The sequence below is a fragment of the Eupeodes corollae genome, chromosome 1, assembly GCF_945859685.1.
Source record: "Eupeodes corollae chromosome 1, idEupCoro1.1, whole genome shotgun sequence".
Classification (NCBI taxonomy): domain Eukaryota; kingdom Metazoa; phylum Arthropoda; class Insecta; order Diptera; family Syrphidae; genus Eupeodes; species Eupeodes corollae.
In genome coordinates, this window is record NC_079147.1 from 158,669,055 (window position 1) to 158,689,761 (window position 20,707).

The 20,707-nt window shown below is 34.1% G+C and overlaps 1 protein-coding gene across 4 annotated transcripts; it reads right to left on the minus strand.

The window, feature by feature from the left end:
- Nucleotides 1–501: 501 nt before the first annotated feature.
- Nucleotides 502–19,112, minus strand: LOC129942645 (sodium-coupled monocarboxylate transporter 2-like). Of its 4 annotated transcripts, none has more exons than XM_056051670.1 (12): nucleotides 19,030–19,112; nucleotides 18,617–18,855; nucleotides 18,400–18,559; nucleotides 7,325–7,442; nucleotides 6,649–6,716; nucleotides 6,433–6,584; nucleotides 6,238–6,378; nucleotides 6,060–6,168; nucleotides 1,444–1,553; nucleotides 1,121–1,385; nucleotides 889–1,043; nucleotides 502–825 (listed from the first exon to the last, which is right to left on the minus strand). In XM_056051670.1, exons 2-12 carry the CDS (start codon nucleotides 18,838–18,840, stop codon nucleotides 591–593), a joined length of 1,737 nt encoding a protein of 578 aa, XP_055907645.1. In that variant the 5' UTR covers nucleotides 18,841–18,855; nucleotides 19,030–19,112; the 3' UTR covers nucleotides 502–590. The 4 variants fall into 4 exon arrangements, with proteins under 4 accessions (XP_055907645.1, XP_055907647.1, XP_055907646.1 ...); XM_056051672.1 differs by having other exon boundaries at nucleotides 18,617–18,844; nucleotides 19,030–19,047; XM_056051671.1 differs by lacking the exon at nucleotides 19,030–19,112 and adding an exon at nucleotides 18,982–19,000 and having other exon boundaries at nucleotides 18,617–18,844.
- Nucleotides 19,113–20,707: the final 1,595 nt, after the last annotated feature.

Here is a 20,707-nt window from a genome sequence, read left to right on the forward strand (position 1 = left end):
TTCAACGTAATATCTTGTTATTGTTGGTAATTTTCAGCAAATTTTTTACAAAAATTCAACTACCTAACAACTTTTTTAACACAACACGAAAAGTCACAAATACAACAATAAACTAATAAGAAATGGTTTTCGATTCAAGTATTACAAGAACAAAGCAAAATATTGACTTCAAATTGTTTATCTCACCCAAAATATTGTTATGAATATTTTGTTAAAATTTCAAGCCAGACAAATCGACAGACGGGATAATAAGTTATCAGCGTCGGTCGCACCCAGCCTCTATTTTTTCGGTAGTTGTCCGAAAGGCTTTCTAATAATCTCGGAAGTAGTCAGTTATTGATATGAATTGACAGTTGTCAACAAATTTTAAAACAGTAACATTCTACGTCCGACAAAAACGTAATTCATTTAACCAAGAATTCAAATGTTTTTAAATCATTTTTGTGATTTCATTAAAAAAATTATTTTGTTGCTAAAAATGGTAACCAAAAGTAAAATATCTTTATTTTCAATAAACTTTATTTTAAGAAAGAAGTCATGCACTGAAAATTATTTTTCAACACTTGTATTTTACGCATTTAAAATTTTAACTATGATTTAAGTGGAACTTCCTCCGCTTGGGTATTGCTATTCGATACCAAAGATCTTACTATAGGGGACACAAGTTTAGGGTCAAGTTTTTCATCCGACGATGACGGTAAAATAAAACTCAGCAATATTGACGTGAACCAAATAAAACCACTCCCCAAAACTGCATACCAATAGAAGGAAATTCTGAAAATTGAAAAACTTTGTCCATCTCTTTTTTCCATCGTTAATAGTTCCCTGAAAAGAAATGTTTTGTTTGAAATATTAAACTTTTAACTCTTGAAAGTTTTAATATCTCACGTTGGAAATTTCGAAGTTGTGTTTAATTGATCACAGCCGTGGGTGCTTACTGGCAATGGGTCATACGATAGATTTCCAGAATTTATTTCCAACTGAGCACCACCGCAAATAACAAGCATTGCGATTGTGCTTAAAATCAAACCTATCAAGGCCGCCTGAATAAGAGTAAAATAAAAATATAATTTTTAAATCTTAATATTAACACAATATTTCAAGATCTGTTCATAATTACCTTTCCGTTGACTCTAGGTACAAGTAAACCAACAGTAAATACTCCAAAAACAACTCCATGCGAAATTCCAGCAATAGTGTAGACAACTTGTAAGATCGATTTGAATTGCTCAACAATAATTCCGCCCATAACACAGTATGCTCCAATTACTACAACGCATATTTTCATAACTAGATTTGCTTTAAATTCTGAGTGATTTATATATGACTTAAAACAATCAAAATAGATAATTCCCGATAGTGAATTTAAATTAGCTGAAACGGTACTAGAATAAATATAATTTTAAACAAAATATAAAGAATTTTGAAACCAGGTTATGTTACCTTAGAGAAGCACTGAAAACACAGGATATAAACACTCCTGGCATACCGTATAAATGTCCAACCACATCTTCAACAAAATATGGTACTATTTTGTCAGCTTTTTCAACCACCTACAGATTTAAGATTTGAAATAGAGTTTTAGATTTAGATCCGATAATAAAGCTATCTTGATAGCTCAGTTATGTACACAACTCTGAATAAAAGTTTAATTAATTCATAAACTATTTCAAAGATGTTATTTTTCGACGTGTAGTTTTCAATTTAACAATATTCTTGTTCATATCATGGACATTGACGGTTTGGATAGCAAAATTCTTTTTATAGATGACTTTGACCTCAAATACATTAACTTGGTTGCATCAGAAGATGAGTCTTACTTAGAAGCATCATTGAGCTTATGCCAACAGGGATTTCTATTATTAGACAATATTATCTCCTCGGACTTACAGCAAGTAAGCTTTAAAAAAAATGTAAGTCAGAAGTGTCATCTCCCCTTCTTCGCATATTTGCACTATCTCTGAGTTCAGGTAAATTCCGGAAGCATTTATTACTCCAGCCTTTAAAAAGGCTGACAGTAGTAATTATAGACCAATCTCGAAACTGTCCTGTATTCCCAAACTTTATGAAAACGTTGATTAAAATAAATAAATAAATATAAATTGGGTGGCGCAACAGTCCGTTGAGAACTAGGGCCTAGTGACTTACAACTCTCAACCATACCTGTGTGCGAGTATTGTTGTCAGGAATGGAGGGGACCTACAGTTTATATGCCGAATCCGAACGGCTAATTTGAGAAAGCACTTTTTCATGACAAGAGTTACTCTTGGAGAATTGGTCAATTCCTCGCAAGACGCAGTAGCCGTGAAAAGACTTTAGATGGGATAGGCAGGGATCGAACCCAAGACCTCTGGCATGACAGTCCAACGGACTAACCATCATGCCACGGGAAAACGTTGATTATGATAGTTTAAATTTAAACTGCAAGAATAACAACATGTTTTTTTTCGAAAACGTTTCACAATTATTAATTTACTTGCATAATTGCTCAAATATCCTAAAACTCGGTCAAGAGGTCATCATTGGTTGCACGGATTATTCTAAAACTTTTCACATCACATTTAAGCTTTAGTCTGTGGTTTCCTTCTCAGTTTATCACATGGATTTCATTTTATCTTTAAAATAGGTTTTGTCAAGCTTAATTTAGAATTTCTTTATCTAACCCTTTCACTGTCAAATCTGGAGTTTGCAAGGGTAATCATTTAGGACCTCTTCTCTTTATCCTAGCTATCAATGATGTTCTTCTTTGGTACGATACGGTAGCATTTTTTTTTGTGTATGATGTGAAAGTCTTTAAAAGCTTGAAATCTTTAACAAGCGAATACAACTCTAAGAATATTTTAACACTTTTGTTATTTGGTGAAAAATAATGAGCTAAACTTTAACTCAATTAAATGCCAGGCAATGACATTCTCTACAAAACGTACTTCTAGTTTGATTGATTATAAAATATCGCAATGATCTATGCATCGCGTTAATAGTTCTAAAGGTTTTATAGTTCTTTTTGATTCTCATCTCGATTTCAAGGATCATACTAATTCGATCGTTAGTAAATTCAACTCTATCCCTATGTTACTCTCGATCTATATAAAACTTGCATGTCCACTACTGCCACTTATTGTGGCATGCATGATTTATTAATTCGCATGTCTAAGCCTTTAAAAAACAATATTCTTATATTTATATTAAAAAAGTATACCACGCTCTTAAATATTCTATCAATTAATTTTAATTTTTGTTGTTTGCAATTCCTTGGTCGTAAGAAATAGCTTTTGACGAGTGATTGCCTTTACCAAATCTCAAAAGCAAGGGTTCCAGCCTCGAGATGACTACAAGGAACTTTTGGAATTGACTGTGATTGTTCTAATAAGAGAAAGAAAGAAATGTCAATCAAAGCTCCAGAATATACAAATTGTTAAAATTTATTGTGGAAGAATCAATCTATCCGTGCTAGATAGATGTCAAAAGCAATCTATTCTCTTAAAAAATGGGTGTTTCGGAATCGATTCAAATTCACAAAGAGAGAAGAACAAGGAATCCTTGATATTTATCTATTTGTTTTGTGAGCCTAAATGTAAAGGTGTAGATAATCTTTAACTATTTTAAAACCTTGACCACTTTATAAAAATAAATAAAATTGTTTAAAAAGTTGCTTTCTAAAAGTTTCTTGGACACTTTTGGTACTTGTTCGAAGAACTTGTTGTTTTTGATTTTTCAGTGATGGGGTCTCCCATGTAAAAAAAAGAGGATGTTTTCAGCCCTCGACATAGAATTATAAGAGATTCCATTAAAGAATCCCTTATGAAATGGTTGTTTGGGACTGTCCGAATGACATTTTTTTGTAACAAATATAAGGGTCACTTTCATGGTTACCTAAATAAACAAAATGTTCTTATTTGGAGTGATCTAATCCGCCGGCAGCCGTTACATCTACAAAAAGTACCTGCTTGGTCAATATTTCTTTAAAATTATAGCAGGGCATAATGTAACAGCTATAGAGCCAACAAGAAGGAGCTATCTAGCAAACGCTTCAATCAATTTATTGAAGGAAACCTTTGGTGAACTATTTTTGTTTTTTTATTCGGGTAATGGTTACAAATTTGGCCTCTGAGGACAAAGTTCATTCGAACCGGCCACAGCTAATTGCTAATAAATTTAATTTTAAATATATAATGACAAACTCTTGATCGACTAGCTCAAATTATCGCTTAACTATTATCCTTATCGTGGGATTATATTCATTCTACTGAAAATTCCCACGGATTGTGGAAAACGTGGTATGTCTAAGCAATGAATTTCCTTAAATCTGTGGTGGAAAGGACCATTGTTCCTTTAAAACCTCAAGTTGTTTTTACGCCATTACCAAACTCTAATGAATGCTTTTAAGAAACCGAATTTTCTGGTGTCTAAGTGGGAGTTATTCGAATGGACCAGTAGTCTTAGCTGACTTTTTTGCGTTGTGGCGCGTTATGTATGCCTAATTCAAAAATACAGAAAGCCTAGGATTCCATTGGAAAACCTGTGTTTGTCGTCGTGGGGCATTAATTTGGAACAAAAATTGAGCTTTTAAAAATATCGATTTCTTGCTTTTGTAAAAAAAGAACAGTTTCTGTAAAAAGAGAAATAGCCAGAATGGACCCGTTTTTTGATAAAGGTGTTGTACTTCGTGTAGATGGTAGGTTGTCCAACACTAATGTCCCATTTGATCAGAAGTTCCCCTTTATTCTTCACAAGAATCATCGACTAACATTTTTCATCGTCCTCGATTTTCATTCTCGTAATCTTCACACAGGAGCTTGTCAAATGAAATATTTACTGTTTTGTTTTAATTATTACTTCGGAAAAGAACATCACGTAGTAAAGCGTGTAAAGTAAGAAGAGTTCAGTACGATAATTTGTCAAATAGAAGCCTGCGCTAACTCTCGACCGCTATGCGCCCGTTTTGAAGTAGATATAGATCCTCTTACACCGACGTACTTTTTCATTATACGTCCAATGGCAAATGTTTCTGCCCAACATGTCAATGATGGAGTAAGAACGTTACAGCGATCCCAGTATGTTCAGCGACTGTTCCGCATTTTTAGAAAAAGTGGTCAAGTAAAAATTTAAGGCAGCTTAAAGAACTAAATAAATGGGCTAAGAAGCTCAAGGACGTTCAAATAAATGAAAATGGAAATAAATAGTGATTATCAAGGAGGACAACCAGCCTTCATGTCATTGGGGAATGGCAGTGAGTTCAAGAGAGGCAGAGAGAGCATTGAAGTCGAAAAACTTGTTCTTGAGGATGCCCGAATAAAGGTGAACATGATGGCAGAGATCACCAAGCTTTCAACTGGTACCATACATACCATTCTTCATGATCATCTTAACTTTTCAAAGGTAAGTGCAAGGTGGGTTGGGTGCCACGAATGCTCACAGCGCCTCAGAAAAAAGTAAGAATCGCATGCTGTAGAAAGCTTTAGGAGATGTGTAGTGAGAACGCGGAGGGTGTTATGAATGAAAGTGTTACTGGGGACGAAACATGGGTTCACCACTATGACCCTGAAAGCAAACAAGAGTCCATGCAGTGGCACAAAAAGAAACAGACCCCCGAAGAAGTTCACGTCACTCCGTCTATCGGAAAGCTCATGGCCACAGTTTTTTGGGACTCAAAGGGAATCTTGCTCATTGAGTACAAAAAAAAAGGTAAAACCATTAACACCACATCCTGCACTTCAACTTTGCATAGTTTGCGGGAGGAAATTAAAAAGAAAAGACGGGTTAAAATCGCAGCGGGTGTGTTGCTTCTTTATGACAACGCTCCTGTCAACACGGCACGAGTTTCCAAGGCTGCTGCGCGAGATTGTAGTTTCGAAGAAATCCAACATCCACCCTATAGTCCAGTTCTTGCCCCTAGTGATTATTTCCTGTTTCCGGAAATAACAGAATGGATTACTACTATGGACTCAATTATATCAGTTAAATTATTTGACATAACATTAAATTGCATGCGTTTTATTTCTTCTTGAAAACTACACGTCTTTAGAAAAAACACCCTTTGTTCTGCTTTGGTGAATTACCTTCATTGCAATAGGATCACAATCAAAATACTTGGCAAAAATAATTATTCCAGTAAATACATTTAAAACCATAATAATTAAAAACCCAACCTGAAACATGTAAAGGGATCTTAAAAAAAAAAAACAAACATGTCAATTAATAACAACAAAGTTTTCAATTCCATAACATAAAACTTACTTTTTAGCATGAGATAATGATGGCAAAGCAACAATTCTCTGAACGCAACTTTGATTGAATCCCACATAGCTGCTCCACATGCAAAATGATCCAGCAAGAGCATTCCACACTGTTGAACGGGTGCTCAAGTCAAATTCAAAGCTGCAAGTTAATACAGAGTTACACGTATTTAAAGAACCTTAAGATTAAACTTACTTTGGTTGCAGGCGTCCACCAGCAATTGAGTTTTCCACAAGTTTACCTAATCCACCAACTGCATGAACACCCATTACAGCTACAAGTATTACAGACCCAACCATTACAAGAGCTTGAACAACGTCCGTCCATACAACAGCTTTTACACCACCCTTAATTTGTTTGTAAAAATAATTTTTAATACTTTTAATGGTGGTCTTTCAAATAAATACTTACAAGCATGGTATAAAACACACATATTGAGCAAACTATTGCATTAATCATGTGAATATTATGTCCAGTTACTATTAAAAAAAATAAATTAATAACATTTTCAGTTTCGGAGAATGATATACAAGATGGCGCAAAAGATGTCAAAACCAAGGAACTAAAGGTTTATAACATTTCATGTCTAATTTAACGTGTTTTTGTGTCTGCATATTTGACACTTTCATAAATGTCAAGTAGAATTCTCACCAATTATACAACTTTTTCGATAGAATGGTTACTTCTTGTATACATATGACGACTTTTGCTGCACCTTTCATCAAACATAATTTTACCTTGTGCGAATGCTAAAGATGGAATAAATATATAAACAGGTAAGTTAAGTAACGTTGTCAAAATAAATAAAACAGTGATTATTTGACGTGTCGTTCTGTTAAATCTTCTTTGTAAATACTGTGAAAATATAAATTTTTTGTTAATTACTAAATTCAACAAAAGAATAAAACTAAAGGCGTTTTCCATTGGTAAAATTAATCAATTTTATTTTTGGTTGTTGAAACGTCAATTTAATTGTTTTTTTTTTTGTTTGGGTGAAATGAATGTTAAATAAAATATATTTAATTTTGTGCGGATGACAACTTTTGCTACACCTTTTATATACACCAAAAATAAAACAATGTGTTACCTTGTGAAAATGCTAAAGATGGAATAAATATATAGACAGGTAGCTTAAATAACGTCGTCAAAATAAACAGAAAAGTAAGAATTTGTCGTGTAGGTTTGTTAAATCTTCTTTGTAAATACTGTGAAAATATAAATTTTGGTTAGTTTCCCAAGTGAATGAAATTGGTTTTCCATTTTTATATTGTTTAGCTGAATAAAAATTTTAAATATTTTATTAATAATATTAAGAATGTAAAGTCAAATGAAAATTTCCAAGTTGGAATACAAGTTCAAACGATAAGCATTAACATTTACACAATTGCAGCGAAAAAGTCAATCAATCTTAATGCACTAATGAAAAATCCAATAATAGTTTGACAGATCGAGTAGAAGATTTTCTAATGTTATTTTCAGAAATATAGATTTTTTTTTTTTAGATTTAGATTGGTTTTATTATTTTTTCAATGATTAAATTCCTAATTTACAAAAACATAAAAGCATGGCATTTTGCCGTCTGCCTAGTTGACAACACATGAAAATTTCACATAATATGAAAATTTGTTTTTGAGCAATAATTCGTATGTATTATTGCAAAATATATTTATAAAAAAAAAAAAAAAAAAAATTAGTTTATCTTAGAAGCTTTCATTTATGATTTTGTTTCTGTAGAGAAGAGCTAGCCTGCAATACCTCCGAATACATCCCTTCTGATTTCTCTTAAGATCGGACATTTACCCATAAAGTGAAAATTATCTTCTCTTTCACCTAAGTTGCACAAAGAACACACAATGGGTAAATCATCTCTATGAGGTATGTAGTTCAGTGGTATAAGTTCGCTCCGCAGTTTTACCATCATTGAAATCTCGGCTGTACTATTGTCATCCCTAAAATAATTTTTCTCCTCCAGGTTATGATTCAATTGGCTGTATAGTTGTCTGTAGATAGATCCTGTTGCCTCATTTACATATTTATCACGATGTTTTAAGTCCACTGCAGCAATGAGTTGATAAAGCGAAGTTTCTAATTCTTCACTGCACAGGTTTAAGACTATCCCACATTCTGAAGCAAGTTCCAACCAATCAGCGCACCAACTTGTCTTTGTCCTTATGACTTCAAGAGCTACTATTTTAGGTAGTCGATTATCATCCATCTTCAAGACTTTCGTGACATAATCCACTTGCATTTTTAATGTTCGAATGAACAATGGCGAGATTCCTGTTTCTAACATGATAACGTAGTTAGGTGTGCTACGCGGAAGCTGGAAGATTCTTTTGCAGTAGTATCGTAGAAGATTTTCCACCGTATCGTACTGCCTTGTACCCCATGTCTGAGCTGCGTAGAAAAGGATTGATGCTGATATCGCTTCAAATAATTTGAATTTACTGCTGTGTGCTATAGTTTTGTTATGAAAGCATCTATTCCATGTAGCACTGATTGCACATTTTGCCTTCATTAATTTTTCCTTCAGATGTTTTTCCATACTCAGGTTTTGCGTGAAAATAACTCCTAGATATTTGAATTCCGTTACAACCTCTATATTTTCTCCATTATAATGCCATTTTTCGTTTGCACATTTGCGGCCTCTTCCACTTTTGAATATTAAAATCTTGGATTTGTCAAGGTTAACTATCAGATTCCAAACCCGACAGTATTCGAATAATCGGTTAATCATCAACTGCAATGATTCAGAAGAGGCTGCCAACAGAACAATATCGTCTGCAAACATCAATAGTTTTATTATCATCCCCGCGTACTCTACTCCACATGGCAGAATGTCAACCAGATCATCAATGAACAATGCGAACATGCTTGGGCTCAATGTACAACCTTGCCTGACTCCCGATTGTGTTTTGAATTCTTCCGAAAGCGCTTCACCATTCCATACTTTACTTGTTGTGTCGTCGTAGAGATTCTGTATGACTCTTCCAAACTTGCATGACATACCTTTACTATATAGCTTATAAAATAGAGCCTTTCTATCGATCATATCGAAAGCAGCTCTAAAATCGACGAAGAAGGCATATAGCTTCTTTTTTTTGCGAAGGAATGTTTCCGCCATACATCGAAGGGTAAAAATATGATCGATCGTTGAATATCCACTTCTAAATCCTGCCTGGTACTCCTGCAGTAGTTTGTCGCTATCAATCCATTCGTTGAATCGTTTCTGTAGTATTAGTGTAAATATCTTGTATGAAGCATTTAGGAACGATATACCTCTGTAATTAGCTGGTTCAGCCATGTTTCCTTTCTTGTGAATCGGAAAAATAATCGATTCTTTGAATTCATTTGGTATAGTCCCGGTTTCCATGATATTGTTAAATATGAAAGTTAGCCTTGTGAGTAGTTCTGGTGTCCCATACTTATAAAATTCAGCTGATATGCCATTCGAACCTGCAGCTTTTCCATCTTTAAGCTTCGTTACAGCTGATATTACTTCTTGGTAACTAATTGTAGCATCAAGAACACCGCATTCATAGGCTGGTATAGCGTATTCCACCGAAGGTGTCTCATTTACTGGATTCAACAGTTTCTCAAAGTGAGCTGCCAGAAGGTTTGGACTCAAGTTCGTTTGGATTGAAAACCGTTTGCAACCTCCACTAGCTCTTCCCCTTGATTGTGTTCTAACAGCTGGAACTAATTTAAATTCAAAATTCCTAAATTTACTTTCAAAATTCGTAAAATTATTTTCCATAATAAATGTCTCATATAAAAAAACAAAATCAAATTGATTAACAAATTCATAAAAATCTACAAATAAAGTCTTATTGGTTAATCCTGCAACATTATAAGAAAGTATTGTATAATTAAAAGATTCTAAACAATTTTCATTTTTTCTAATTTTAATTAAACTATTTTTATGGCAGACGGCATTACAATCAAACATGTCTCGTGTGAACACCACTTGAAGTTTGAGAAGCTCTGGTGTTGTCTTCTGTTGACTTCTCATTATTCCAGTCTTCCAGCGTTGTCAGATCAAATGTGTCACCAACCAGCTGTTTAAGTGTAAACAAACCATCTTCTGCGTCCGAAATTATTTTGCCACTTTTATCGAAAAAAAATTTGTTTTCATCAATCAAAAGGGTTTCTCCTTTAATTTGGCACTTAATGCCCCTATTATTTGAAGTGATGTTTCTTCTCAGATTGTTTAATCTTTTTCTTCGTTCTCTCGCCGCTGCTGGATAGTCCTTGTGAATTGTTGTGCCGGTGTTTTGTAGCTTATTCTTTGCTCGAAGAATCCGAAAAACATCTTCTCTGTTCGCCATTTCAACAATTACATTTGTCGCTGATCTTCCGATTTGTTTTGCTGTAGTTATTTTATCCGAGTTGTTTGTTTGCAATAAATCAAGACAGATTTCTTTCGCTTTCTCTACCGCGTTTTGGCTATTAGTAGGGTGCAAATGAACGACAACATTCTTTTCGTTTGATTTTTTTTCAAGCAACTCCACTTGTTTCTCCAACAAAACACATCGGGACTCCATTTTGTTCAGTTGAGTCTTTAGTTCAGCGTTGCTTTGTTTCAATATAGAAATTTCAGCACTTATTCCTTCAATGTCGGATTTAGTCGCTACGTCTTTCAGCTTTATATCCAACAAATTACCCAAAGAATTTTGCAGCATTTTGTCTAATTCGCATATCGCCATATTGCCAACTGGGTTTATGTTTGCCTTTGAATTAGATGCTTTAGGCGGTGTCATTTCCATATAAGTTCTTTTGGCTGGATTTTGGTCTTTCACAGTTGGAGATCGCGATAAGGGCATTTTTTTTTTTTTTATTTTTAACAAAACTCACCAGTAGTTTTTTGTTTTTTTATTTTGTGTTGAAATTTTATTTTAATTTATTATAAAAACTGTATTTTTAAACTAAAATATTTTTCTTTTTTATTTAAATAAAATATTCTTTTTACGGAGCTTTAATTTTCACAAACTTTCACTTATTAGCCAGAGTTGCTACATAATAAATTACATAAATTAATTATTAGTGTGACGTACAATGTGATCAAATGGTCTTGTCAAGCTAAGGACAAAATTAACAAAATTAAGACTTTTATCCAAAATTCGTTACAAAACAGTAACCCAAATAAATGTTTTAAGGAAAGTTGTAAAGTTCAGTTCTGCCGGACTTATACAAAAAACCTCAGTAAAAAGGTATGCCTCGAAAAGTAATTTAAAATCTAAAACATCAGAAACACTCTTGCAATGCGTTTCCAAGAATACAATTTAATTATGTATACAAAAGAGTCTGTATACTTGTTTTAATACCCAAAGCAGGTAAATGCTCGCAAGTCAACAATAAAGATCTACGACCCATAAGTCTATTATCATTCCTTCTTAAGACCTTAGATAGATTGATTTATATCCATTTAGGGGCAAGTAATGATACAAGACGTCTACGTCTCAACATGCCTACTGTAAAGGTAAATCGGTGGATACGGTGTAACACACACTCGTACGCACCATCAAATGTGGCTGAAACACAAACAGCTTCCGTTTCGTCTGCGTTAAGTTGGGCCTGCTTCGAGATTGCTTTGAATGACACTTCCAATATGACATATTTAAAATGGCAAATGTTCAGCAAATTTGAACTAGAGCTTCCGTTTGGAATCACATTACGAGACATTACGTTATTTCCTTACGATTGTCAAAGAAAACGTGAGGTCGAAGATTCATTGTGACATTTCTAAAATGACACTTCTGTCATTAGCAGTTGTTATTTTTTTTTAAATACAAAAAAATATATGAGTTCACTGTGGTTGCTTTCCTTGACATCGAAGCTTTTAACAAGGTGGACATGGACACATCTGCACTAACATTTCTTACCATAGTGAGTTCGCTTGGGGAGATAATGAATTTATTGCTGAATAGCGTAATAATTTACTCATAACTGGACACCTCTTCTGCTAGAAGAGTCATTAGTAGAGGAACCGCAAGGTGGTGTTCCATCCCCTCTTCTCTGGAACCTAGTGGAAAATGATATCCTTACTGGTCTGGATGGGGAAGGGTTTTAGAGTGATGCGGATGACGTTTATATAGCAGTTTCAGGAAGGCATCTTAACACCTTTAAAGAACTTTTACAAAATGACCTAGACAGACTAATACTTTGGGCTGAGCGGTGTGGACTTTGTGTTAACCCACACCGAATCAGTCCTATTTTCCATCATCACAACGCTAAGGGAGCAAAATTATTTGATGTTTGAACTTACTTTTGTCGGCAATCAGGGTACACCGAATAATTGATTTCAAAGTTTAAAATGTGCCCTTTTCGGATAATTTTCCATTAGTTGTGACTTGTGGACTTTCGATGGCAACTGAGGACTTAAACCTTATGAGACTCATATTAAAGCGTAGGTGGAACCAAAAAAATAGTAGTACCCGTAGCATGATGGTTAGTGCGTTGGACTGTCATGCAAGGGGTCTGGGTTCAATCCCTGCCTGTGCCACCTTAATTTAAAAAAATAATTTTCGCGGGTACTGCCTCTTGCGAGGAATTGACAAATCCTTCAAGAGTAATTCTTGTCATGAAAAAGTGCTTTCTCAAAACTAGCCGTTCGGATTCGGCCCAAAATTGTAGGTCCCTTCCATTCCTGACAACAGTACTCGCACACAGGAATGGTTGAGAGTTGTAAGTCACTAGGCCCTGGTTCACAACGGACTGTTGCGCCACCCCATTTGATTTTTTGATTTGGAACCAAAAAAATAGAGTTCAATACCAAATAAATCTTAAAACTTCCCTCCAAAGTTATCAGGAACCGGTACCAGTTAGAAGAGGTCATGAAAGCATCATATGCGAGAACGTTGTGCAGTGTAAAAAGGCCAGACAATTATCATTTGGATGGTTAAGAGCTTATCGTGGCTCAAGGCATGAGCACTTTAAAAGACAATATATTCAAGCAAACACCTATTACAAGACCTTGTGTTTCCAAAAGAAAGAAAAATTCTTTGAGACATGAGCTAGACGGCTATCAAATTGTATGAAATCGAAGGACTTTTGCAAGTTGGTGAACAATTTGAATGGTAAACCCGTTAAAATACATCCCAAGTTGAGCCCCTTGCTTTTGGCAAGCCATTTTAAAAAATTGCTAAACCCAATTCATGAAGGAAACAACTTTCATTTTGCGCATCCGGGTATTTATAATAAAGTTTTGGACACAAATATAACCAACGAAGAAGTAGATGCAGCAATGAAAAAAATGAAGGATTGAAAAGCGGCAGGCTCCAATGGGATATCAGCGGAATTTTTTAAGTATAGAACCGTTGAGTTAATAAGTAAGCTTACTGCATTTTACAACGAGGTGTTGGAAACAGGTATGATTCCCCAAGAATTTAGGGAATCAATCATTTTACCGATCCACAAAAAAGGATGCTGGTCTGAGATGTCGAACTATTGAGGAATATATTTTTAAAATTCGTGTTATAAAATATTTACAGCCGTTCTGCAAACACGGCTCAATAAATGGATTGAAGAAAATGAGCTGTTGAAAGAATCTCAGGCATGCTTTGGATTCGGTTACTCAACAATCGATCATATCTTTGTTCTGAAAAGCATTGCGGATTCATCTATAAGAAGAAGTTAGAAGTTATACGCGTTTTTTCATGGATTTTAAGTCTGCATTTGAACAGGCAAGCTCTTTTCTATAAGCTCTTTAGTATTTGAATGTCGTTAAAATTTGGAAGAGTCCTGCAAAGCCTGTATATGGATACTAATGCAGCAGTTTGGAATGGTACAGAAAGGTCGGTTTGGTTCAGAACTGAATCAGGCGTTAGACAAGGTTGTACGATGAGTCCAAGGCTATTCACTCTATTTATCGAAGACTTAGTTGATTTCTTCCCATCCATTCCTGACAACAGTACTCGCATACAGAAATGGTTGCGAGTTGTAAGTCACTAGGCTCTGGTTTACAACGGACTGTTGCGCTACCCAATTAATTTTTTATTTTTATTTAATCCATTTCTTACCTGCTGGTATCGAACACGCGGGAGAATTAATTAAAGCACTCTTGTTTGCGGATGATATTGTGCTTCTCGCGTCATCTCCAGAATCACTACAGCTAATGATAAACCGGATTTTTGAGTACTGTAAAATATGGAACCTAATAGCAAACATGGAAAAGTCCAAGATCATGATTTTTAAGAACGTAGAAACTGCTTTAATGAAATGGAACTACAATGGTGAAAATATAGAGATTGTCGAAGAGTTCAAATACCTTGGAGTGATTTTGACAAAATTTAAATATGGAAACGCATCTTACAAGTGCAAAAGCTGCCATCAGCGCATCTTGGAGTAGGTGTTTCTCAAACAGAAATATCGCACACAACAGTAAGTACACTTTTTTTAAGGCAGTAGCAGAATCAATCTTATTCTATGCAGCTCAAGTGGGGGGAGCGAAGCAATGTGAAGATGTGGAAAAATTGTTACGCTTCTACGTTAAAAGGATCTTCCGGCTATAGTAGGGGAGCCCAGGATGCTAAATCGGCATTTACTCGAGCGTCAAAGAGACCTATTGGATTGCGAAGCTTAGATGATAAGAACAAAAAAATGTTATATCATATATACACTTTCATCGGTGGGGGGAGCGGCTATAAGTTTCAAAAATGTAAAAAAAAAACAGTTGCATGGACATACTCGAGCGCGTCAGATATTAATAGCATCCATGTTCTACGTATTTTTGAAAATATACGTATGTTAATCTGACCGTTTCCATGATGGGGGTGGTCGTACGTAAGGGTTGAAAACGGTAAAAAAAAAATTTAACCGAGCGCGTCAGATTTACAAAAGGGATGTTAAGTGAACCTAAAAGAACGCTCTTATGTAATAATCTGACGATTTGGATGTGACCCAAACTCGCGGCCATTACTAGAACTTGCAAAAAAAAATCGCTATTTTGAAATACTCGAGCGCGTCAGATTTTGATATATATGATTCATGTATATACCCTAAACGTGTTGCCTCTTAATCTGACGATTATCTGGAGGAATTCGCCTAATCTGACAATGGAAAGATTTTTTTTTTTATTATTATTATTATTATTATTATTTTTTCCTTGCTTAAGTATTTGAGATAAATTAATTTTTCTTAAATCCAGCTTATTTAAATGCAAAAGAAACTTTGCATGCACCCCATCTTGCATCCATCGCGCCTTTCACCCTCCCCACTCGCACACACCCCACTGTTGCATACACCCACATTCAGACCTACTATTATTACTATCAAAATAAGACCACTCAAGCAAAAAAAAAGAATTAAATTAAAATAATAGTTGTGGATATTTTCAATTTTTTCAAAAACTAAAAGACATAAAATCATCTAGCTTTCGGTTTTTGATCAAAAACAATTAAGAGCAATAAATTGTGAAATAAAAACAATGATAGATAATCTTAAAGTATTGAAAAATTACACTTTAAACCTATTTTTTAACTTTTTTTACTCAAATTTTGAGTTTAAAATTAAATTTTTCAAAAACTACGCATAGTTCTGAGTTTAATTAAAAACTGGCTAGTAAAACAGAATTTTGGCTTTAAAAAAATGTATAAATCTTAATTGTAAGTATCACCGCTATTTGTTAATTATTTTTTTCCATTTAAAATAATATATTTTTTTTTAAATTGCCCCTCCCCTCACTTCGGCTAACGGAAATCGTCAGATTATATATTATTTGTGAACGTTGAAATATTACCTTCAAAATAAAAAAAAATTAGCCACGCTCGAGAAAGTCAAGATGACGTTTTTTTTACAAGTTTGTAACCCGCCTACTTCTTATCGTCAATCGAAAATTGTCAGATTAGTGGAATATACACTTTTTAGCATATAACTAACTTACCCTACCTTAATCTTACGGGCTCGAGAATTTCAGATGGTCAATTTTTTTTTACTAATCTGATCCTTTATCCTTGAAGCGCGGCCACATGTACGGGGCTAATACTTGGTGGAAGTATTCAATGGGGTACTAGGTACCTCCCTGTATATTAATCTGCCGCGCTGTAGTAAATCCCAAAATCCCTTTTTGGGCTCCCCTACTACTACCACCAAATACGATGAACTATATAGGTATGTTGGAAACGGGACTGCAGTCACTCTTAGTACGAACACTTCGAATACAGATTGCTTATGCTCAAAATCATGAATCTGGATAATTACCGGTTACCGAAGATAGTGGCACTTTAAACTATTCGAGATAGGTCGGGATGGTATGCAGAATGGATAAAACTTGCTAGGGAGAGTGACATGGACCTTAACATAGATAACTTAGATTTCAATCAATGGAAAGAATCACTGTACCACCTAATTGGAAAAGTGGATGATATGGTATGGGAAAAATGCCTAATAAAGCAACTGGGTCTCTGCACAGAGCAATTTACAGTCGACTCAAACAAAATTTGGAAGCGAAGAACTATTTCTGGGATGAATAGAGCGTAGATGAGATTTCGATGATGGCAAAGCTGCGTGGTGAACTCGAAATTCTTATCTTCATTCCACATAGGGAGGATTTACCAATGTTATGCTCCTTATGTAATCTACAAGTGAGAGAAGATGTATTTCACTTCATGGGGAAATGTCCAATTCTCAAAGGCATCAGGAGAAATGTTCTTGGAAGGGTTATTTGAACGAAAATAAAATTGTATCATTGTTGAACTAAGCCGAGAATTGTTAATGAGAGTTTCTCAAGAAAATATTTAATTTCAATAGTAAACTATTAAAAAAAATTAAATCATCTAACTAATTCGTTTATTTATAAATTATATTCCATAAAAAACTAAGTTTCCAGTTTATGTTTTGTCATCTAGGCAGATGGCAGAATGCCATGCTCTTTTTGATTTTTGTAAACAATGTAAATTATTTAAGACAAGCAATAAAAATCTATCTAATCACATGGGTAATCAGACCGATTTTAATATACGGTGTGGCAGTATGGTCCGCTTTAGAAAAGGCTATAAACTTCGACAAAATAAATAAAGTCCAACGTTTAGCTTGGACACCCTACTCTACCTTACACTCCTTGATATATTCAGCAAACAAATAGCTCTAAGCTTTGCTATTCGCCTCAAAGCTTCGTCGCTGTGGATTAACATTGGCCGTACCGTAAAAGTACCCATTTTTAACAATATTTTTAATTTCCCACATGAAGTTATTTTAATCGGTCCGATTTGTCGAATTATAAATGTGGACATTTCTTGACGTTTCAAGTAACTAAGTATGTAAATAAGAGATGTCTGAATTTGCGTGTGTACTCACGTTCGTACATTAGTACGTTCAGAAACCGTATTTTCTGTGTTTATTTTCACGCAAACACACTTTTTAGCCATGTTTAAATGTTCTTAACGAAAACGAAAAGAAAGGTTTTTAAATTTTGAACTAGCTTAGTAAATTGCTAAATGCTTAACAAATTGCTAGCCAGTAAATTGTTAAACTCTTAAAAATATGATGTTTAAAAATTTGCCCTATTAATTTCAAAATGATTGCATCCTGTGCTAAGTTTTCTTCAAAAAATCCAATTTGTATTTGTTTGAAAAAAAAAATAGAAACATTCAAGTAATGCTAGCTACTAAAAGTGCTAACAATTGGTTTTCGACTAAAAATCTTGTTAACAAAAATAGATATTGAAATAAAACTTATTTATGCTTTTGGTAATGTTTAGTTTTTTTTTAGAAAAATGGGACTGACAACTTTTTTAACAAAAAACGAAAACCTACAAAACCAACAAAAAACGATAAGAAAAGGTTTTGAAAGATATTGACTTAAAATTTGTTGTCTCACACAAAATATTGTCAAGGTTTTAGGCAAGACAAATTGAAAGATTTTCTTCTTATACTTAAATAATTTTTTTTAATATGTGCCGAAAACTTGATGTCGTAACCTTGAGACTAAGAATTCGTAATAAGATCAATTATAATGTGTTTGCCACCTACATTACCCTGTTGACTAGCATTACAATTAAAGTGTGGACGTTCAAATATATGACAAGGCATCATAAACCCTAGATTGTTAATTAAGCCTCGAAACAAATTATGAAGTATATTTACTGCTTGATGATTATTAAATGATATGTATTTTACACAGACAATTATTTATGTTTATATCAATATTTTACATATTTAAACTCACTTCGTAACAATTGGATATATTATTCTCATAGAAAACTGGAATTGCTATTTCGCACAACACAGGAACAACCAAAAATATTGAAAGGATAGTAAATATATAATTTATTCCATAGCTATAGACTTCTGCAGGTATTGACATAATTGCAATTCCAGAGAGTTGACTATGGAAGAATTGAAATAATTTAAAACATTTACTTAATTAAAAGATTTATTTTTACCTTGCCACCAATGAAATGGCAATCGGAAATGTTTTCATTCGTTTTCCACCATGAAGATATTCATCTGTTGTTTTACTTGCTTTCGAAAAGAATCCAAAATATAATCCAATCGAAGCCGATACTCCTAATAGTCCAACAAAAACTGCATAATCCACATAGCCAAAGGTAAACACATTCATCAAAGAAGTAGCACTTGTCACATTTGAAGCGTTGTCGATAGCCATATTCCTTAAAGTAAACTTGAATCTTAACTTATTTTAAATGGTTGTCATTAGTTATAACTTAATTGAAGTATCAAGTTCAACTAAAATTATTAAAATGCAGTAAGCGGGAAGGTGTCTCGATTAGTAGTAAAGATTACTAACAAAATTCAATGTCAATATTTAGAGATAAGCGAAAGAGTAACAATAAACCTTTAGATTCGATATAATTTCACAACTTCACAAATTTACTTGAATAAAAAGCCAAACTAGGATAAAGCTACTTTCAGAATGACGATTGTGTTTTGAGTATGGAACTAGACCTAGGCATAAAATAATCTTTCTTTATTTAAATGAATAGCAACATCTTTTGATAAGATAAATCCATATTAATTCATCACAATGTTTATGATTGCTAAATCACAATGACAGTCTTGCATATGTACTTTCGTATTTAATCTTAAGTCATTACAATAGAGAACTTTCTTATCCATGACTATTGTAGATACAATACAGATCCTAAACATGAGGCCGATGAATTTTCATTGAGGATAAGCTTAATTTTAATTTGACGAACTTGAAAAATTTGCAATTAATAATTGACAAAATATGATAAGCTCAATAAATTTTGACCACCAAACCATTCTACAATGGGGAATAAGAAACCGCATATAATTAAATGTTTCCAAAAACCCAATGCTGCCTTGCATCGTTAAAGCGAGGTATACCTTCGTTGTCTTCCACAGATGGCACTTGCATCAATAAGATTGAACATCTCGATATTCTCGGTATGTTTGTCATCAACTATGTCTTGTGGAACAACCAGGTAAGCGATGTCGCCAAAAATTCCGCAAGATGATTGGGTTTCCTAAGGTGATGCAAAACTTGAGTATTACTCATATCTCCGGTCTTATGCTCCTGCAATTTACTTAAGCCCCTAGGGCAGCATTTAAATTGATTCATTTGTTCATTTACGTCGCATAATCTTGGTCGTAAAGTTTTTTTTCCCCAACCTTTTTTATCGTTATTTTGATGGTTTATGCTCTAGCCAGCTGCATTCCTCCCCTTTAACAGTTCAACCCTAATACTCGCGTTTCAAGAAATGCTCAAGAACAGATATTTGTTCCTTATCCGTACTACGCGAATGTGGAATGCCTTAAAACAGTCTGTCTGCACAGGCACCTACTTTCAAACCCTCACTCATTTTGTGTCTTTACATAATAAGAGCAGTAATTTCCTCTTGAGTGTGCGCTTATAATAAATCATAATAATCTGAAAAACACGAACTCTCGCCAAAAAGATCTTGAATTGAAAAGAAAGTGCACTCCACTGTTTTGCGAGATAAATAATAATCACTTCAACAGTGGGAAACCAATAGTTTTCAATGCTATTACTATTGGTTATTTAAAAGTCAAGACATTTCTTAAATTGATTAATAACTTGTTAGTTAATTGTGATCTTTATTTAATGTTCATTTTAAGATATAATACTTTATTGATAATAGAAATAATAAATAAGTAGTTGACTTACTGAACATACAAATAATGATAAATTGGTGTCCATTGAAAACTACGTGACTACTACGTGCAGTGACTTACACCTTTAAGCCATTTCTTTGTGCGAGTTAAGTTGTCAGAGATGGAGGGGACCTTCAGTTTTATGTCGAATCCGAAGCTAATTTGAGAAAGCACTTTTCATGACAAGAATTACTTGGATTATTTGTCAATTCCTCGCAAGAGGCAGTACCCATGAGAAAAAAAAACTTAAGATGGCACAGGTAGGGATTGAAACCAAGACCTCTGCCATAAAAGCCCTGCGCACGGGCACCATGCTTCCAGGCAGTTTTGACACATTTTACAAGATTAAGCCATTTAAATTTATTTTGATTTCA